General features: G+C 41.0%; 1 protein-coding gene across 1 annotated transcript; it reads left to right on the forward strand.

Moving 5' to 3' along the window:
* The first annotated feature begins 9,370 nt into the window (after positions 1–9,370).
* On the forward strand, positions 9,371–17,184 carry vamp2 (vesicle-associated membrane protein 2). The gene is made up of 5 exons (XM_080434911.1): positions 9,371–9,655; positions 15,104–15,200; positions 15,523–15,681; positions 16,280–16,331; positions 16,797–17,184. Coding segments are annotated over exons 1-5 (327 nt in total). The 5' UTR covers positions 9,371–9,653; the 3' UTR covers positions 16,814–17,184.
* Positions 17,185–21,396: the final 4,212 nt, after the last annotated feature.

The raw sequence follows: 21,396 nt of genomic DNA on the forward strand, positions 1-21,396 counted from the left end.
ATATTTACAAATGCATGGACCATGGAGTATGATGTTGTTAAAGTTATTAAGTTGTACTTGCATGTTATCAGTACAACACACTGGGATCCCCATGAATTAATCCAAGAGTCCATAAACAACAAAAAGGCTCGCACACTGAAAGATGAAAACTGAGGCTGGATGTTTCATCCAGGACCGAAACATTTGGTCTGAGGACCGAAACATCCACTCTCTGTGTCACTTTATTTCACCATGGCACCTTTGCACTTCTGTAAGTAAAGTACTATTTTTGCATCTAAAGAGCCTAATTTTTCATCTTTCAGTGTGCAAGCCTTTTTGTTGTTTATGGAGTTTCATGCTGGCCTCACACCCGTTTTCAGCCCTAGTAAGCCTTGAATCTAGAGCGTAAACTTCCCTACCTCTTCCTAATCCAAGAGTTTAAATTGTTTTTATAGACATTTAAGCTAAAGACAAACACAAGAAGGCACAATGCAATTAGCCTGGTAAACCCTCCCTCCGGAAATCTAATTTCTATTTGATTCACTCCTGGAATCAAATAGAAATGAGATTTCCGGAGGGAGGGTTTACCAGGCTACAATGCAATAGTGCACAATTGACTATTGCAGTCGTGCAATAGTCAATTTGCAGCCATTTCAATGGGTAAATGCAGCTACATTAATTGTGTGTGTTTTAGGTGTTACTGTGCACCAGCATGGACATCCACTATACAATAACGTTAAGCTTGCATACAGAAACACCTAAATGAAATATACCCACAATTAATATTACCTTGTGCGTATAGCATACCTGTCAAAATATCTGCTGTGGAAATGGACCATATTCCAATGCAATAAAGGTCAGTCTATAATCGACTGGAGGTCCATGCAGGACCTTCTCACCTGCCTCTCCTACGCTGCCTACCTCTTTGCTTGAGTGATTAATTTACCCCCCCCCCCCTCTTTACCATAACCAGATCATCTGACCTGCAAATTCCAGTAGAAAATGCTGAAGGCCATACTTGACTAAATAACTGCAATTTACATGAACAAAGCCTATGGGGGAGGTTGCCATATGTTGAAAATGTTCCAGCATCCTCTTGACCAAAGACTTTCTTGACCAAAGGTTCTAATCACACACAAAAAATAGAAAATAGGCTATACCAACAAAGTTAAATCAGTCCACTATGGCACGACAGCCATCCATGACATTTGAACCAGGAATAGAATAGAATAGAATAGAATATGGCATGGCAGGCATGGCATGGCATGGCATGGCATGGCAGGCATTCATGACATCTGAACCCATGGCGTATAGAATAGAACAGAACAGAATGGAATAATGATTAACTCACAGATCAGTGGGGCCAAGTGACGGCCAACACAGTTAAAACACTATGGCAGTGGTTCTCAACCTTTTCAGGCCGTGACCCCCCCCCCCAAAAAAGATTATCATATTTGAACTGGGGACCCCCCCACTCTGATAAGCACTTGGAATGTAGGAGTTGAGGCATTCAATTTAGTTTGACTCGGTTCCACAGATAAATATTGTGAAAATAGCAGATCTACAAGCTCTGTAGATCGGCTATTTTCACAATGCCTCTTTCTTATATTATATGACAATTTGGCCAATGTTTGACCAGTTTCTATAGTATAGTTTGTTGACTACTTTTGATCTTTTTTCTTTTGGTATTAAAAAAAGGTCTTAATAAAGTTCCTTAAATTGTCACTCCACTGTCATCTGGGGTCATGTGGGGAGCCCCTGGGGGTCCCGACCCACAGGTTGAGAACCACTGCACTATGGCACAGCGGCCATCCATAACATTGGAACCCACCAGGAATAGAATATAATTTAACTCACAGATCAGTAGGCCTGCAGGGGCAGGCAACGATTCATGGCTGTATCTTTCCATTCTTCACGAATTTAGTATGACATTCTCTAGCCCTAGAATGTCTGTGATCTTACATACATTTCAAGTATTCCAAATACACAGTCATAGATCTCTCTCGGTCCCCCACTGTGTAGTGCCCATCTGCGCGGCCATAAAAGTGCTCTAAACTCCGTCTGTACTCACCCAATAATTAATTCCTAAGACGTGGAGTCATATTTTGTCCTCTAGTTTCATATCCATGTGAAAGTTCTGCCAGAAAACGTGTGTTTAGTCAAATATCTCCACTTATTCACGAGCTGCACACGGACGAGTTCTGTGCGACGCGAGGGGCCAGGAATGATTGCAGCACTGAATATACGTAACTTCCTTAAGGACGCACAAATGTTTGGGACACACAATTGACAGGTGCTTGTGATTGGTGCGGGGTAATGAATCATCACCTGCCAATTGTGTGTCCCAAACATTTGTGCGTCCTTAAGGAAGTTACGTATATTCAGTGCTGCAATCATTCCTGGCCCCTCGCGTCGCACAGAACTCGTCCGTGTGCAGCTCGTGAATAAGTGGAGATATTTGACTAAACACACGTTTTCTGGCAGAACTTTCACATGGATATGAAACTAGAGGACAAAATATGACTCCACGTCTTAGGAATTAATTATTGGGTGAGTACAGACGGAGTTTAGAGCACTTTTATGGCCGCGCAGATGGGCACTACACAGTGGGGGACCGAGAGAGATCTATGACTGTGTATTTGGAATACTTGAAATGTATGTAAGATCACAGACATTCTAGGGCTAGACATTCTCCTGCAATATCAGACAGATATGCGTTGATTTTGGAATGGGAACCTCATACTCAGATTCAAAGGCACCAGTTCTGTTTCTGTCTCGCTCTTAAACAAATGGTAATTTATAGAAATGGATGAATTCTCTTCGGTGGCCTGCCGTCTTATTTGTGCATCAAGTTAACATTGTTCCAAGATATTGGATATCGCCTGCTGCTGTGGTTCTGCTGCATCTCTGTTTGGAGAGGCAACAGGCAACAGGTGACTGATTAGTTTGACACCTGCTGTCACCTGAACCAGGGCGAATGAACACGCTCCAACTTGCCTTTACCAAGACATTACTAAACGAAAAGTTCCTGAACTCTAGGTAGCAAGCAAACTGACTCACCACCTGGGGGTGGTGTCGAGCGAAAAAATAGAATCAAATAGACCCCTTAAAGGTGCTATAGAGCGTCGCAGTTCCCGCCCACTTCCTGTTTTTTTTGGTGCCGGAAGAAAAAACTCAATGCATTTTTCCATTGACATTTCCAAAAATATTTATATCTATTAATTTAAGACTCGAATCAAGCCATCATGACATGACATGAATCATGACCATAAACGTTTGATTCTGTGATTTTTTTTTGTTGAAAACGGCAAAACAAAGGGTATTTATTAAATATAGTATATCATATAATTAAATATAAAATAAAACGTTTTATGGTCATGATTCATGTCATCTCGTGATGGCTTGATTCGAGGCTTAAATTAATAGATATAAATATTTTTGGAAATGTCAATGGAAAAATGCATTGAGTTTTTTCTTCCGGCACCAAAAAAAACAGGAACTGTGACGCTCTATAGAGCATCGCAGTTCCCGCCCACTTCCTGGTTTTTCGTGGTGCCGGAAGGAAAAGCTCAATGGATTTTTCCCATTGACATTTCCAAAAATATTTATATCAATGAATTTAAGCCTCGAATCAAGCCATCCAGGGTCCTGGTGAATCATGACCATAAAACGTTTGATTCTGTGAAAAAACTTTTTTGAAAACGGCAAAACAGAGGGTATTTATTAAATATAAGTATATCATATCATTAAATATAAAATTAAAAAAATCACAGAAAAAAACGTTTTATGGTCATGATTCACCAGGACCCTGGATGGCTTGATTCTAGGCTTAAATTCATTGATATAAATATTTTTGGAAATGTCAATGGGAAAAATGCATTGAGCTTTTCCTTCCGGCACCACGAAAAACCAGGAAGTGGGCGGGAACTGCGATGCTCTATAGTCAACCCTTAACAGACGACGTCACACTGGTTGCAAATGAAACCCATTCTGTCAGGTCTAGCTAGGGCGCGCAGCACTAGCCAACACACAAGAGGGGGTTGGGGTGCCCCGAAACAACAGGTTGAGAATTGATTGCATGAAACAATCACCTGTGCATCCAGTCTCAATGTTGGTAAACAAATGATTGGTCTATAGGCCTACTACTGTGTGATTGATGTGTATTGTGCAGTGGTGGGGAAAGTATTCAAATGTTTTACTTAAGTAAAAGTATCAATATTGCAATGTAGAAATACTCTGTTACAAGAAAAAGTCCAGAATTCAAAATTGACTTGAGTAAAAGTACAAAAGTATTGGTATCAAAATCTATAAAGTGCCAAAAGTTGAAAGTACTCATTATGCAGAATGTCCAATTTCACAAGTTTTCAATTGTGTAAGATGTATAAAAATCATTTGAGAATAGAATATCTACAAGCTCACAATGTGTCGCATCGCGACGCATTGTGAGCTTGTAGATCTGCTATTTTCAAATGGCCAAAATGTATATAGGGCTGAAGTGGTCACTGTATATTTTGTAGCCTAATAATAAAAAATCTACTTCTAGTAACAAAAAATGTCATGGGGGTTTCATGGGGTCCCCAGCTAAATTATATCAGAATCAGTTTAATCACTCTAACCCTATAGGCTATTATGCATCAGCTATTTGAAAATAGCCGATCTACAAGCTCCCAATGTGTCAAAGTGAAGTGCTTTTTAGTTCTATGGACTACATCCAGTAACATTTCCAGTGGAAAGTTTCGATAGGATTTCAATAAGATGATGAGGTGACAGAAATTATAAGGAATATTCAGAAGAGGATTCTATTTGAACATTGGAAAATTATGTAGGATTCTGATAGGAATGTCATAATCCTATAGGATTCTATTGGACATTTTGAAAATCCTTTTAATGAAGCATTTTTAATGAGTGATGATTACGATCATGGAAAAATACTTGCTTGTATGTGATCATCCATAGACCTACAGCACTCATACCAGGAAAATAACTTCACTGAATCAACATTGAATGGATACATGTGTACACACAGCCACACAGCAGTTACCATTGCAGCACGCCACCTGATCTTACTGATGCCAGCAGGCCAGCAACACCATCCCCTTGGGAGATGATCAAACAGGGGGTGTGTAGAATCAGTGACCTGCTCTAGGATCCCTGGACCCCATGGGAGATGTAAAAACAACATTTTGTAAGATGGAAATTTAAATCTACAGTGCCCATAATGGGCCCTCATTGGGCCTTTGTGGGTGCCAGAAATGCTGGTCAATACAGTATCACCAAATATGTGCTGTTCTCTCCTCTTCCTTCTCTTTGTATGGGAGAGCTGAGCAACATGTCTAACTCTATGAGATCTGTTAAGGTGGTTACAGTCACACAACATGTTCATTCATGTTGAGGGCGAGGCAACATCCTTCAGATGTGTTATATCAATCCCATGCATACGATGAGATGGGATGTGAGGGTGCGGACTAGCCGACACCAACTCGGGACTCCTGGATCGCTACCCTACACTCTTTCCTATCCTGCCAAAGAAAACAACTGACAGATTACAACTTGTTCAAAATGCGGCAGCCAGAGTTTTAACTAAAACTAAGATGAGAGAACATACTACTCCAGTTCTAGCTTCACTACACTGGCTCCCGGTTGTTTTTAGGATTGATTTTAAAATTATTTTACTAGTTTATAAAGCTCTAAATGGTCTGGCACCTTCCTACCTCTATGACTGCCTGCCTAGATATGTTCCAAACCGCCCCCTCAGGTCTTCAAGTGCTGACCTGCTCGAAGTGCCTACAATGACATAAAAAAACACGGTGAAGCAGCATTCTGCTTCTACGAACCGACAGCGTGGAATAAACTCCCATTACACCTAAGACAGGCAGCCTCTGTGGATAGCTTTAAAGCACAGCTCAAGACCTACTTCTTCACTCTTGCTTTTAGTTGATTTTTTTGGTTGATTTTTTAATCTCTGCATGTGTTGTTATCCATGTCCTCACTGTATTGCCTGATTCACTGCCTTTTGCTATTATTTTAATGTTGTTTTATGCTTTTGCTTTTCTTTTTTGCTTTATTGTTAAATTAGTTGTAATTGTAAATGTATTCTTGCTCTGTAAAGCACTTTGAGCTGCATTTCATGTCATGAAAGGTACTATACAAATAAAGTTTATTATTATTATTATTCTCTAGCATCATGGTCTGGAGCTCTGCAGTGTTGCTGACTCCGCTGTCAAGCCACAGTGTGTTCACGAATGCCCCCTTCTGTTGGGTTGGCTCCCACAGTATCAGTGGGAGCCAACCATCAGTGTGCGAGCCGCCATCAGTCCCAGGTGCCTGACCCACTGACCCAGTGCCCAGTCGGCCTCATCCTTCTCTCTCTGACCGTGTCTGTGATGGTCCACCCATGTGACATCAAATCATCTCTTGGCTTGAATCCAACTGTAGATTGCCTGCACCATCTTCTCGGGAACACCATATGCCCGGAGAATGCTCATGAGTTTCCCCTGATGTATGGTGTCAAAAGCTTTTTTGAAGTCAATGAAAGTGATCACCGCTGCACGGACAGGTCTCGCTCACTGATGCCTTCCAGTGTGCTCCTCAGAGCCACTACAGTATTTGCCTGACCGTTGTGGTGCCAAAACTCATGAACACATGAAGGAGAAAATAACTCATTCTGAGCCTTGAGTCCCAGGCTGTGAGACCCCGGCCTCCAGTGCTTTCCATTTCGCATCATCGCAAGCAGACCATTTCTAGGATGATGATGATGTGTATGTTCTGCAGGAACGCGAGAGAGCTCCCTGTGGCTTCCGCAGCACTCGCAGGTCCTGGGAAGAGCTCTTTTACATACCATATAGAGATGGCGCGTGACAGGATGCTCTGGGATGTAGCAGAGTAGAAAGATTTCAGGACCATACGAGATTCCTCAGCTGCCTGAAGTGCTGCAGGCATTTCTTTGCCATATAGCCTGAGTGTGCATTCCAGGTCAGGCCCTCCGTGATGTGCGACTTGAAACTGTCCACCATCTCCACTGGTCTCCCGTTGATAAGGAGAAGCGTGTAAGACCTCTGCTTCTGCTTACGGCATTGGTTCTCAAAGTGGGGTCCGGGGACCCCCCAGGGGTCCTTGGGGGGGTACCAGGGGGTCCCCAGCTAAATGAGTTACTAAAGTGTCACAATAATTTTAAGTAACCCCTTTATCCATATTTTATACTTTGGCTATTCAAAAATAGTAGATATTCAAGCTCATAGCGCGGCACCGAGTGCCGCGCTATGAGCTTGTAGATCTGCTATTTTTGGAAAATCGTGAAATTTGTGCAAGTCTTTGAATGTATATATTTTTAAAGCGAACATTTGAAACTCAAATCTTTGCTTCTGGGGGGTCCCTGGAACAAAATATTTTTAGATGGGGGTCCGCGGCCAAACACATATCATTTTGGGGTCCTTGACATGAAAACGTTTGAGAACCACTGGCTTACAAGTCCATGCGACAGGCCAGCCACCTCCTCTAGAGAGGCCCTCTTGTTATTAGTTAGAGCCAATGCCATTCTATTGTTGCACTTGTGAGTTGACTGAATATACTGCTGCACTGAAATGCCTAATATTTCTAGTTGTTCAACAGACTTTGCCTTTTGAATTGCGAACTATAAACTGATTTGTATTTGCACTGATTGATTGATTGATTGATTGATTGATTGATTGATTGATTGATTGATTGATTTATTGATTTATTGATTTATTGATTTATTGATTGATTGATTGATTGATTGATTGATTGTTGAGAAAAATGTACAGTATGCATTAACATATATTTGGAGATATCTGTCAAAAGGATAAAACAAAAAAAAATCTTGAGAGCTTATTTCCATTGTGGTGTTTTGTAAATGTGTGTATACACTGAGTGCTGTACTTTGACCTTTTTTGACTTTGAATAATGTAAGAAAATCATATTTTCAAAAAAGGCAGCTATTTTTATTATGATAATAATGGCCCAAAAACGTTATCCATCCTTTCAAGATATTGTTAGTATCCTGATTTAAGTACAAAAGTCTTCAAAAGAAGGTGAGTACAATAGATACAATTGTTATTATTGTTATATTATGATGTATAATGATGTATTATCATTATGATGTATTATTATTATTATTATTATTATTATTATTATTATTATTATTATTACACTTATTAGTGGTGGTAGTAGGCTAGTAGTAGTAGTAGTAGTAGTAGTAGTAGTAGCAGCAGCAGCAGTAGTAGTAGTAGTAGTAGTAGTAGTAGTAGAAGAAGAGTATTATTATAGGCTAAAAACATTATAATAGCAATAATTATACAAAGAAAAATAAACAGAACGTTAAGGCAGCATGGCTCATATATCTAGTTGTCACTACAAATAAATTCATCATGTTGACCTGACCAATATTTCATGACAGATCAGTAGGAAATAAATAACCAAATAACAGACCACTTGAATTTACCACACCCCCTATACAGAACGCCATTTTGTTGACATACATCCTCACCACCATAAGTAGCCTTTATAAGCACATTAGTCTAAACGTGGGCATATAAGTGATTCCCATGAATGGGACACGTTTAGGGTCATAACATAGCTGTAGAAAAAAAGGTCGGTATCGTTAATAATAATTAGAAACAATCTTTGGCCACCTATCTCAACATGAGACCCGGGAGTGACGTCACCAAGCCATCTTTGTCCCTTTCTAATCCAGGCGACAGGTTATTACGGTGGAGTCTAGACCCCATAGCCCACAGAGATGTCCGTGCTGTAATTGGCTACAGTTGGTTGTCAGGGAACCAGTGACAAATGACAGCGTAATAAAACATAAAAAATATGACTGAACAATTTCAGAATGATACAAATTGCGTTGATAATTAGTCTATATTAAAAATGTCTCATATGTGCATCATGCACGTATGAGAAATGCAATGTCCATGGACAGCAAGTAGCCATTCACAAAGACTGAAAGATGTTTCTGTCTGAGGTCTTTGAAATGGTGGCCAGATCTACACGAACTAAGTTTTATTGAAACAGTAGTTTTAACCACTTAAACGCCAGCATCAGTATTGTGGGGGAAGCTTTCGCTGAAAATAGCAGATCGACAAGCTCTCAACCGCATTGTGAGCTTGTCGATCGGCTATTTTCAGAGACAGCTTTCCATCCCCACAATAACAGAAAACGGAAAATACTAGTATTGAGCCCTGAGGGACTCCGGTTACCCATATGGTGTTTAGATGTAGCCTATATGCTATTGCCTAGTTGCCAATGCCTTTATAACCAACCAGCCAATCAAAGCGCGACCGACCGCCCTTCCGAGCGATGGGATAGATCATCTACCTTATTACGCGTTTATTAACGGTAGTGACACTGTGGACTTGTGGAGGACCGGCGGTCGAAGAAATATCAAAGCCTTGTGGGCGCTGCACGACCTTACATTATTATATAATAATATCATTATAGGCCGAGAGGGCAGATTGTTTGGAAGGGAAGGGGGACGCATTTTGATCGGTAAACAAAAGCAGCGCACGGAGCAGAGAATAACCTCTCGAAGGGTACGTGCCAGAGGGTAGACGAGCTGCACAAGGCAATCCACTTAAAGCGACTAGAGCCACTTATACTACGAACATCTCCAACACGAGGATTTCTGCATTATATAGCCCACATCACCAGGAAAAATGTAAGTATAGCCTGTTTTATTACATAATCTCACGTATATAGGCCGAATATTCCCTGTGCTTTTTTTTTATAGGGCTAATTTGTTGTGTGAGCCACTTGTAATTTCGCGACGTGATTGGTGATATTCGCGAAATAATAGGATTTAAACGGTTGCCTTGTCATTCAGACATTCGACCGTTGGGGTTATTTCGACCGTTGCGTCCGTTGGTTATGGATTCACTTTAATTGCGATTGTGATGCTGAAGAAGCACATAGGAAGGGTGGGGGGGAAACACACGTAGTCAACGTGTTGAAATGGTCTAAAAACGTAGTGTTAAGCCAACACCTGGGCCCTAACCTTGCACAGTAAAATCCTCAGTGTTAAAATGAATGAAACCAATATAGACCCCCCAAGGGTCCATTTGTTTCCAACTGTAGCTATACGCTCTCGCAGTTAAATGAGCCCTGAAGACTTATAGGCTAATGTGTGCATGTTGTAATATAAAGCCATATGTTCATACGTTACAAGCGTGAGGCTTTAATAAAGGCCTTTGATCTGTCAGTAAACAGGCTTATTTATTTCATTTCAGCCGTGATCGGTCGCTATTTTGTTCGTTTTTAGTCATGCTTTTTTTTTTTTTTTTACACTGGGCAACGCACGTCATTTCATTCCAGATTGGACTGGTTTGATTTTAAAGCGATGCCGTGTGATTGCCCAAAAGGCTTATAAATGACTCATTTCTATACATTCGACTATTTACATTATCGTGTTTTGGATTAGGCCTAGTTTGTGATATTAGCCTACCGTGGGGGGTGGGGGTAGGCTACATCAAATCCAGAGTGTAGCCTGTAGCCTACAAATAGAGCCTATTAAATGGACCCTTGCTGTTCTTTTAACTCTGAGAGTGTACAGATGGAACCAAATGGACCCTTACGGGTCCATTTGGTTCCATCTGTACACTCTCAGAGTTAAATGAACACCCGATCGGAGTCTGAATTTCAGAATTTAGCCTAGAAATGTCGTCGGTTGTCGTTTATACGAGGGCGGACAGTTACAAAGCAAGGGTGTATTCCCCCCCCCCCTGTTTGCTTTCTCATCAGTGTCTTATAGCAGGTCATCGTATCTTTATATATTCAGGGCCCGTTTGTTTATACTGCATGTTGCTGTTTTCCGACAAGTGTTTTAAGTGTCGGCTGTGGAAAGATGGCCGTGACAAGCCATCGTCTGTCAATATGTGCACACAGGAGGCTGAGCAACATCACGCCATTAAATGCTGTTGAAATAGCCTATGGCCCTACCATACGATGATGGCTAATTGAGCTAATTTAATCTTTTTTAAAACGACGATGTTTAGCCTACTGTATGGGCTGAATGTAAAATAGAAATAGATAACATTGTCACACAAATGATCGCCATGGATCATAGGCTATTATTTGTGTCAAAAGGAACGCCCTCCTCGACGTTGTAAGGCTACTATAGCCGTTTTAAAACAGGCCTCGTCGAGTCATGCTCGACGGGATTTATTCACACGTTAGAGAGACAACTGGGTCGGGAAATACCATCCGAAACGATGCATATTATAATCTAGGTTAATCCACCGTCATTGAGACTAAAACAAACATATGGAGCGACCAGTCTGCTGCTGATCAGACTCTGTCCTTGGTGCTGAAAAGCGGCGCTGTCCGGTGCTGAACAACACACAGCCTGTGTGTGTGTGTGTGTGTGTGTGTGTGTGTGTGTGTGTGTGTGTGTGTGTGTGTGTGTGTGTGTGTGTGTGTGTGTGCGCACGAGTGCGGGGGACGCGCTCGCGAACGTCGTTCACGAGACCAGCGGTTTTCAACCTGTGGGTCGGGACCCCCAGGGGGATCCCCACATGATTTTGTGGGGGTTCCCAGCTGACGGTGAAGTGACGATTTAAGGACTTTTAAGAGCTTTTTAATACCTCAAAAAGACAGAAAAGAAGAAACACCATCACTGCATCAAAAGTAATCAACAAACTACACTATAAAAACTGGTCAAACATTGGCCAAATTGTCAAATAATGTAAGAAATAGGCAAACATTTTGAAAATAGCAGATTTACAAGCTCACAACACCTCGCTTTTTGAGGCATTGTGAGCTTGTAGATCGGCTATTTAAAAAAAAAAGTATCTAGAGTCAAACTAAATGTACTGCCTCAACTCCTACATTCCAAGTGCTTATCAGAGTGGGGGGTTCCCAGTTAAAATATGATCATTTTTGGGGGTCACGGCCTGAAAAGGTTGAGAACCTCTGCACTAGATTAATTTGTTGTAGCCTCTGCCTTGAAAGGGGGTCTGAAAAGATGTAGCTACATTTTATTTGACGTTGCACGCAGTCAATTCGTGTCTGGTAGCGTTTTAGGGAGAGGAATGTGAAAGGCTATGCCGACCCAACAGTCTATTAGCAGCTTGTTCATTAAGTTCATTAAGAACCGCAGCATCCATGTTCTGGGAGGAACATTAGGCAAAAATAGCAGATCTACAAGCTCACAACGCATGAGCTTGTAGATCGGCTATTTATGGCGAAGCGCTTTGGAGACAGAGCCAACTCAGGTCCAGTTTACTAAGTCTAGAGGGTTTCAGTGTTTAAACCTTTTTTTTTAGATGTTCATTGTGTGCCATACCACTGTCTATGTCAGAAGACATTCTGTGACATGATAGGAGTGTCATCTGCTGTATACTCTGTGGTGTGCTTTGGGTTGTTTTATGGTCTCACAAGTCAAAACTGGAATGCACGACTTGTTTCTCTGGCCTTCACCAGACAAACACCAGGACACATGACCTGCTGTATTTGATAAATGGATGCCAGTTGTTGGGGCAACAGCAGTATGAATGCAAATTGAACAGGATGAACAGGTTCCATTTGCTCCAGCTACTCTGGTTCATTCAGCCTCAACAATATGTTGGCCCCAGTTTGAACTTAGATATATATATTTCTTTGGCAAATCAATCAATCAATCAATCAATCAATCAATCAATCAATCAATCAATCAATCAATCAATCAATCAATCAATCAGTCAATCAATCAGTCAATAAATACTGCAAAAACATTGCATGAGGAGATATACATCTGTGCCTGTGTTTTACCACCAGGAGACAAATGAGTCATTCAAGTCATTAAGTATAACACCCAGTTGTGCAGTGACGTTATAGATGAGTATGACACTTATTTATGACCTCACTGTATTGACAGCCAATCTCCTGAAGTACATATGATGATGTTTTTGCTGGTTCCGGGGCAGAGAGGTAGAATAGAATGTAGCACAAAATATTGTTGGGTCTACACATACAGTTAGATGTTGCCTGTCCTATATCAAAAACAGGCTTCTATTTGGCATACACTTGTGTTAGGAACTTGACTTGGTGTTTTGTTTGATACTGGGCACAATATACTGTAGAAAATGTAATAAACTCAGTGTCTGTCTGGAGATGATAATGACGAAAGAAAAACTTCTAGATTAACTATTGTAGAAGGATTTGTTGTCACATGGGGATTAGCAAGTTGTGTAGCAGCATTTAAAGGTGACCTTTATGCAGAGTTCTGTCTCTCCTCACTTAAAGCCCACTACACACCAATGATTCACCATGCAACTGCTTGCAACCATTATCCCAAATGGCAGTTGCAAGGAGTTGCATTGGTGCGGTTGACCTTAAAACTGTTTTGTTGCAAGGAGTTGCAACTAGTTGCATTGGTGCGGTTTGACCTTAAGAGGAACTTCTCACAGATGAGATGTACTGTACAAAACAACCTGCAGCATCAGATATAGCACGTGGAATTGTGACCCCATAAACTAGTTTACTACTTCACAGCTTCACTTATCGTAGTTGTAGCTTTAAAATGTGGCTTTAAAATATTCCCGGTCTCATCTGTTACAAAGAGCAGATAATGCTTGTGGTTTGGATCTTTTACAGAGCTTTCACTTTGCTGTGGTGAATGACACTTCATAGTTAAATAATTCTCTCTCACTCTATCTATCAGTTTGACTGCCTGTGTATACCTCACTCATGAATGGGGTGTGTAAAAGGGAGTAGGAGTTATGGATTACAATATCAGCAGAATACGTGACAAACATGTTAACCATATGGTTAAGCAAGAATTTGCATTCATTTTGTTATCAAATGTACTCCTAGTGACTCAACCTATTGTTGCGTGTACCACATAGGCACACAACCCGATCACACCATCATGGGTTTGAATCGGGCCCGTGTCTTGTGTCACATGATGTCATCCCTCTTTCTACTCTCTCTGTCCTGTCATTAAAAAACAGGAATAAAAAAAAAAGGTGATGTAGCACTGAGTCATGCAGGTGCTGATTGGTCTGACAAAGAAGTAGCAGAGATGAAGGCGGAACTAGACCCTGTTGAAGTGTCAAAATGCGTCGGTCAGCTGTTGCCTTGCTCATCTGCTAAAATAAATGTAAAAAAAAATTCACATGAAGACGGGAGTGCCTCAGTATTTTTTCCTTAGTCTGCCTCACCACAAGCAGAACTTTGGTATCCTTTGCTTCTATGAAGGCGGAACTACTTTGTGTTGGTTAAAGTACTGGCAAACCCTTTCAGTTACTACAAGGTGATGCTACAGGCTTTTAGAGAGACAGAGCAACAACACAATATACCACACGTAATGTGAAAAGATGGCGCCCCTGATTTTGAAAGCGACTATATCAGAGGTGATCTAAATCATTGCGTTCTCTGCCATAAAACCAAAATACAATTAGGAAGCGTGTCAGTTAACATGGCATTTTGCGCCATTCATTTCTTTCTCCCCAATTTAATAGTTATATCAATCCCCAACATGTGTATAGTTCCTGTTCCTGTTACTAGTGCCAACCCCTACTGTTGGTCTGGGGAGGGTGTGTAGAGGACCACACGTCTCCTCCGATACACATGGAGTAGCCTGACAGTGAGGAGTTCACCGGGAGGGCATGCAGAGGAACATGCTATCCCTCCCCATTCTGCTGAGCAGGCACCCTGACCTGCTTGTAGGGGGTTGTTGTTAGTGCAGCAACAGAGAATGTCCTCCCTTGAGGCTTCCCCCCTGTGGCCAACTGTGTTCATTGGAGCACCCGGCCACCTTTTAAACCCCCTCCCCTCACCCCTCCGAACACCCCCAGGTCATCGGTGACACACACGCCAAGTCAACTGGTTGGGTGGTGCCCGAGTTATGCCTGAGAAAAACAGACAGACACAGGTTTCTGGAATTTATAGATAGATGACATCTATCTGAAACTCTTATCCAGATTGACCTTTAATGAGTGTGAAAATGTGGTTTGATGTGTCTTGTTCAAAGAGTCTTTAACAGGACAGTAGCTGGGCGTGAACTTTGCAGATCCTTGTGCAACATGACAGTCACAGTGACTACTAGACTATACCTGCCACTCCAGTGTCATCTTTTTATGTCTGAGTACTGAATGTGCACAATATTGAGAACCTGTGTTTCCGTGGCTAGGTCTGCCCCAGCCGCTGGCGCCCCTGCAGATGGAACTCAGCCCCCCAACCTCACCAGCAACCGCCGTCTGCAACAGACACAGGCACAAGTGGATGAGGTGAGTGACCAAGGTTCAAACCCAAAGTCACCATATTCATATTTACCATGAATGTGTGATATATATGCAAACCTTCTATTTCCAAAACTGCAGTACATGGATCCAATGTACTGCAGTTATTATTTAGGGCATTCAATTGATCAAAAAGCGTAATAGGATGAAATATGGAGATACAATGTTTTTTGCCCATAGCAATGATATGATATCTCGCACTAATAATGACAGTGCTGTAATTTTGGAATGACTCTAACAGGCCATGCCATAATAATCCAGTAATGTTTTGTGCTTCTGCCCTCCTCTGTGCCACGTGTCATCCACCCAGGTGGTGGACATCATGCGTGTAAACGTGGACAAGGTTCTAGAGCGTGATCAGAAGCTGTCGGAGCTGGACGACAGGGCTGACGCTCTGCAGGCTGGAGCCTCCCAGTTTGAGACCAGCGCTGCAAAACTGAAGAATAAATACTGGTGGAAGAATGCCAAGGTGAGAGTGTGCACATGCATGCAGAGTGTTGGAAGTACTCCTCGTGGAATGTGCTTTGTCCCAGGGGCAGCCTTGGACAGTCAGTTTGTTATGGTCAGACTGAACAATGTCTCAAATTGTGCTCAGGCAGTGTCTGAAGTGCCATGTTGGCCTACATCTAAAGAAATTGAAAATGTGGAGGGGGGGGGGGGGTCTTGATGGTGTGCAAAATTTTTTTAAGGGTAGTTAATTGTATTCACATGGTGTTCAAGGTCTAATTTAGTCTGAGATTAGGCAGCAAGAATACAAGCATAAGCCTTCTTTTAGTCCTCTTTTAAATGTTGTATATGTATTTCATACTAAATTACTGTATATTAACACAATGTTTGACACAATGAAAAAAAAAAAAAGACAAGTTGACCAGAGAACTATTATTATTTAAAAGATTAAGTCTTGGATTCTGGGTCAACACAAAAGATTTGGTTCCTATAGTGTGAAGCTAGTGGACATCCACTGGTGTCACAATCTACCTCTATATGCTGAAAATGATAAAATGTACACTTTGTTGTTTTTGTCATGCACTTTTTAACAACGATGGCTTTCTCTCTACTGTCATTAGATGATGATTATCCTGGGTGTGATATGCCTGATTGTCCTCATCGTCATCGTCGGTAAGACTCATTCATTGTTAAATACAACAATTTAGCGATTTTTATTGTATCAATTATATGCATAATTGTATACATATATTTCAAATGATGTATTTAACCAAGTAGAGTAATAATACTGATAGTTACACAATGAAATCCTCAGTGTTCATTTAACTCAGTGTGTACAAACTGCAGTCCATCAACACTGAGAACTTTACTGTGTAGGTACTTTGTTCACTTGACACAGAGTCCTGGTGAGTCATTTTGTGAATGTGATTGTACGGGGCCTGAATAAGCATGAAACGTTACAAAGGTTTCACAGGCCACTGTGGCAACGGGGACAATTGTTAATTTATGTTGTTATTTAGTAAATATCAGGGTCCAGATACGGTAACATTTTATGGTGTCCATAATTTGAAACAGCTCTCATGCACACATTCAACTAACATTTTTAACAACCTTATTATTTTCCTTGTCTTTCTGCAGTGTACTTCAGCACCTAAGAAGAGTTGATCCTACCCCAGTCTGAAACCGCTCCCTTGCAACAGAAGAAACCATCAAATTGACGACAAAAAGTACCACTGATGATGATGATGATGTAATTACATTTCTCCCCCAGTTAGCCTTGATATGACACCCCTAACCCCGTTCCGGGCCCCATGGCTCCCCCACTTCCACCACCTCGCCTCTGGACCCCTGTCGATCGTTGTCCCGTGAGTCTGTGGCCGTGTCTCTTTTATTGATACTTTTGGCTCTTTCTAATCTGCCATACTCGAAACCAAACACTTGTGACGATGCAACAATAGAAAAGGAAACAATGACTCTGGCGAATAATTGTGACATAACGTATATGATATATATATATATATATATAGTTCTTTGTAGAGTTTTATTCTGATATATACTGTTTTGTAGGTGTGTGTGAGTGTGCGTGTGTGCATTTTGTATTTTTTAAGTTTTTGTATTAATTTTACTTATGCTTCAGACTTAACTACTGCCTATTTATCAAATTGTGTATTTTGCATGTTATCACTGTCTATCTGTTCCTGGCTCTTTCAGTCCATCTCTCTCTGTCTGTCATAGAGTATTGATGCATCCTAGCACAATGGAGTCAGGCTTCTGTAACTAAGTTACTTAAAAGGAACTGCCACTCAGCTTTTGAGTTCATATGTGCTAACCCTAAGACGACCCAATGAGTATTTGTGGGGAAACTCTCTCCAAAGGCCATAAACAAGGCAACATAACAACTCAAACCTGAGATTATGCCAATTTGTCAAATCTGAAGCTGCTTCATATGGGAAATTGATTTCTGCGGAACTTCATATCGATGTTACCACTTCTGTATGGGCGAATTTTCCGCTGGAAATCCCCAATGTTGTGCTGACTGTCGTCACTCCAGATTTAACAGTTCTGACACGATCTCAGGTTCAAGGCTTACTTTATAGCTGCTGGCTTTGGAGGTGAGTTGTTTCAATGTTCAGGAATATAGATTGGCTGTCCCAGAGCGTCCAGTTAACACAAGATGATTCATTGGAGCAGTGTTTCCCTTAACCACTTAAACCCCAGCGTCCGTATTGAGGGGTAAAGCCTTCGCTGAAAATAGTCGACGTTGCGTTGTGAGCTTGTCGATCAGCTATCTTCAGCGAAAGCTTTCCCCACAATAACAGAAAACAGAAAAGACACTAGTATAGACCCCTGAGGGACTCTGCCCAACCATATGGGGCTAAAGTGGTTATATCATCACCCCCAATCTGCCCCCCCCCCACCCCCACCCCCAACCTCTCTCATTTCTGTCCATCCATTTCTCTCTGCATGCTTTAGCGTCTCATTTCTTCTGATGAATTCAATACTGCCATAGTACAGTTGGACCAATGTCTGTAGATGTTTTTTTCTGTTTGTTTTTTTTGTAAGTTTTACTTAGTGTCTTATTTCGAGAACATTCCTTCATTGCAGTCTAGTGCAAATGCTCTTAATGTAGCACATGTTAAGTATCTTTGAGAAGAAAAAAATACGCAAGGTGAATATAGATAGGTGTCACCAATACTAATCCTACAAACCATAATGGAACATAACGATTCTTAGCTGTAAGCATTCGTTTTTGGATGGATAAGATTAGAATTCGAAATCTGTCCAAAATCATTTTCTTTTGTAATATCTGTGACGTTGCTGAAACATTACATTAATACTACAGAGATGTCATTAATCAATATCATACTGTAGATATAGACTTGAAAAAACAAAAAAACTATACTGTCACAAGGGGTTATAAAGAAAAAATTGACGACCCATGCATTTGTGTACCGTTAGCATGAAGTCTAAGTGGCCGCTGGCGCTGACTGACCTTATACAGTCAAAACATTCTTGTACACCTAAATTTGTGTATAGGGAGAGTTCCAGACTTGAACGAAGCGGGGGGATACGTTTAAAATGCACAAAATGTCCTTGTTTTTGATGGCGCTGTCTGGCTGGTCAGTAGTATGGCTGGCCCAAAAAAGATCCTCTTGCAGCAAAACCTCACCATATAATGAGCACATGAAACCGAGACAATTCTGCCTTATTTGCGAACCAAGGCAAAGTAACAGAGTCAAACGAGGGAAAAGTACAACAACTTGCAAGTAAATAAAGTGCTAGAACAATGAACTGATAATGTTAGGGGTTATTCTTTTTTAGATTCAAAGCTATTGACTTGAGTGAGCATTCCGAGAAACAGGAGAAACCAGTTGTTTCAACAATTGTAGCATTCCAAAACAAGCTAGCCAGAGTGTTTTGCTAACGCAGTGGTTCTCTCTCTTTCTCTTTCTATGTTTCTCCCTATAGTTAAGGCCTTTTTCTTTTTTTTAATATAATAGATTATATTTATATTATAGTATATTTTTGTGTGAAACAGGCAGGTAAAGAGTAGCGTGTACGCTGTACTATTTGCTGCCAATGGGCAGGGCGCTCCTCTCTACCTGTGTATTGTGTGTTTTTGTAATTCTGCTATGTGCATTATACACTGCCAATTAACTAGGGAGAGGCTTTTCTTATTGTCGTTTCAGCTGTTTTTCCTCATTGGTGCCCTCGCTGGTTTAGTCTTGAATGATTCCTTTACTATTTTGGCATCTGTTCCTGTGCAATTGACCGTTTAAGCTACAGCCGCAGTGCAGGACAGTACAATGTGCTTTGCTTCTTCTCAAATCTCCAGTCACACTAAGGCCTTGTATGCATCCTGCAAAACTGCAACATATAGAACATAGTTCCTTAAAACTGTTGAGGAACTGCAACAGCATTTTACTTTCAACCATGCAGGGTCCACATTTTAACATAAAAAAGGCTTCCAGTGGCCACGTTCAAGGGGGAGTAAATTAAAGAAAGCAATTGAGCTGGTGCTGTGCTGTGTTGAAAAAGCCCATTGTTATATCACCAATACTGCTCTTGCAAACATTCTAATGAGTGCTTTGGCCTTTGTACATTGGGAATAGTGGCAAAATCTTTTGAAATCTGCAAGTGTGTACAAATCCTTAGTAGCCTTATCTCTTTTGAACATTATTTCTTATCCTTGTCGTCTACAGTATACTGTAGGTGAACAGACTCCCCTTTGCTCAACTCACTCATTTGAAATCCTACTCTTTATGCATGCTTGTGTCTGTATGTATGTGTGTGTGCGCACGCACGCACACGTGCATGCATGTGTGCTAGAGTAGCTCCGCCTGTCATAGGAAGATCCCTTGTTTATCCTGACAGATTAGGCCGCTTAAATCTCACAGTAGGGCGACTTGTTTCCGTGACAACGAAATTACACTAGCAGATAGGTCACAGTTCTGCCTGCCAGCTCTGTGAAAGAGGTATCTGCCTTTGCATACGCGAAGGACCCCAAACGTACCTGTCCGCTTGACCCCAATGCCTTAGAATTACCCGCTCCCCTTTCATTTCCTCCAAAATAGAGCAAAACTAAATCACATAATATTACCAAAGACCAGAATTTCATGCTTATGCTGCCGATTGCCATCAAAAACAAGTGAAAGGACATGTTTTCTCCAACAACTTTTGAAAAGCGATCACACTACTACTACTACTTCTACTATTACCACCATTGTTTTTAAAAGCTTACTCTGACCCCTAAAATGACCTTTAAATAAGTATGTCTAACCCCTACAGATTGTGTCTGTGATGTGTCTCACTGGCTCAATAAATTTTGAATAAATGTGAATATTTTAGCATAGGCTACGCAAGAAGAAATTAGACGTCATGAACAACATGCATTAAATTCAAGTACAGTACAATGACTCCCCCCACCTTAAGGCCGTGTATGCAGGTCTAAGGAGCTACTTTAATCTGTAATCAGTCTCTAGACAAATGATCCTATAACTAAGAATAGCACAACTCTTCTTTTTGTCTCTGTAGTGCCGACAAACAGTTTTAAAACGGAAAAAAAAATACTTTAACTATAGCTGTTAAAACAAAACAAAAACAAAAAACAAGAAAAACATAAACAAAAAAAATCTATATTGTTTGATGTTGTTATATGGGGGTGTTTTGGGGGGTAGGGGGGGTCCTTTATCCTCAGGTTTCAAGATTTTAACAATTATCGAAAATATACACATAGGTGAGGACTACAGTAGAAATCTATTAACCATCAATTGGATATTTCTGCAATATGAAAATGTTTCAGGGTTTCAAACATGGTCATTTAAAACCCTCCCAAAGGAGGCATCATCACAGTGGATTGAGGTGACATGAAACTACTGATTGGGGTAGGACCTCTGTGTTAAATCCATAAATCCAATTGTTGTCCGTTGAGCGCTCAACAAATTTGGATGCAAATAACGAAACTGAAGTGAGCGCTCTTGTTTTTTCTTTTGCTTTCTTGTCTGTAAAAGAAAAGAAGTGCACATATTTTAACACTGTGGCACTTTTTCGGTCGTATTTTCAATGTTAATTACTTTGGTGGGATTGGGTCTTGAACATTATTTGTTGGATAATTTTGTTTCATGTCAGCCTCCAGAGTTGTTTAGTGATCTCAAACATGCTGCGGTCAAGTCATATGGGGGTAATTCTACCAACTTACGGGGGAAAAGAAAACATGTTCACAAACCGTCTACCAAGT

The sequence above is a fragment of the Gymnoscopelus braueri genome (genome assembly GCF_963280865.1).
Source record: "Gymnoscopelus braueri genome assembly, chromosome: 8".
NCBI lineage: Eukaryota > Metazoa > Chordata > Actinopteri > Myctophiformes > Myctophidae > Gymnoscopelus > Gymnoscopelus braueri.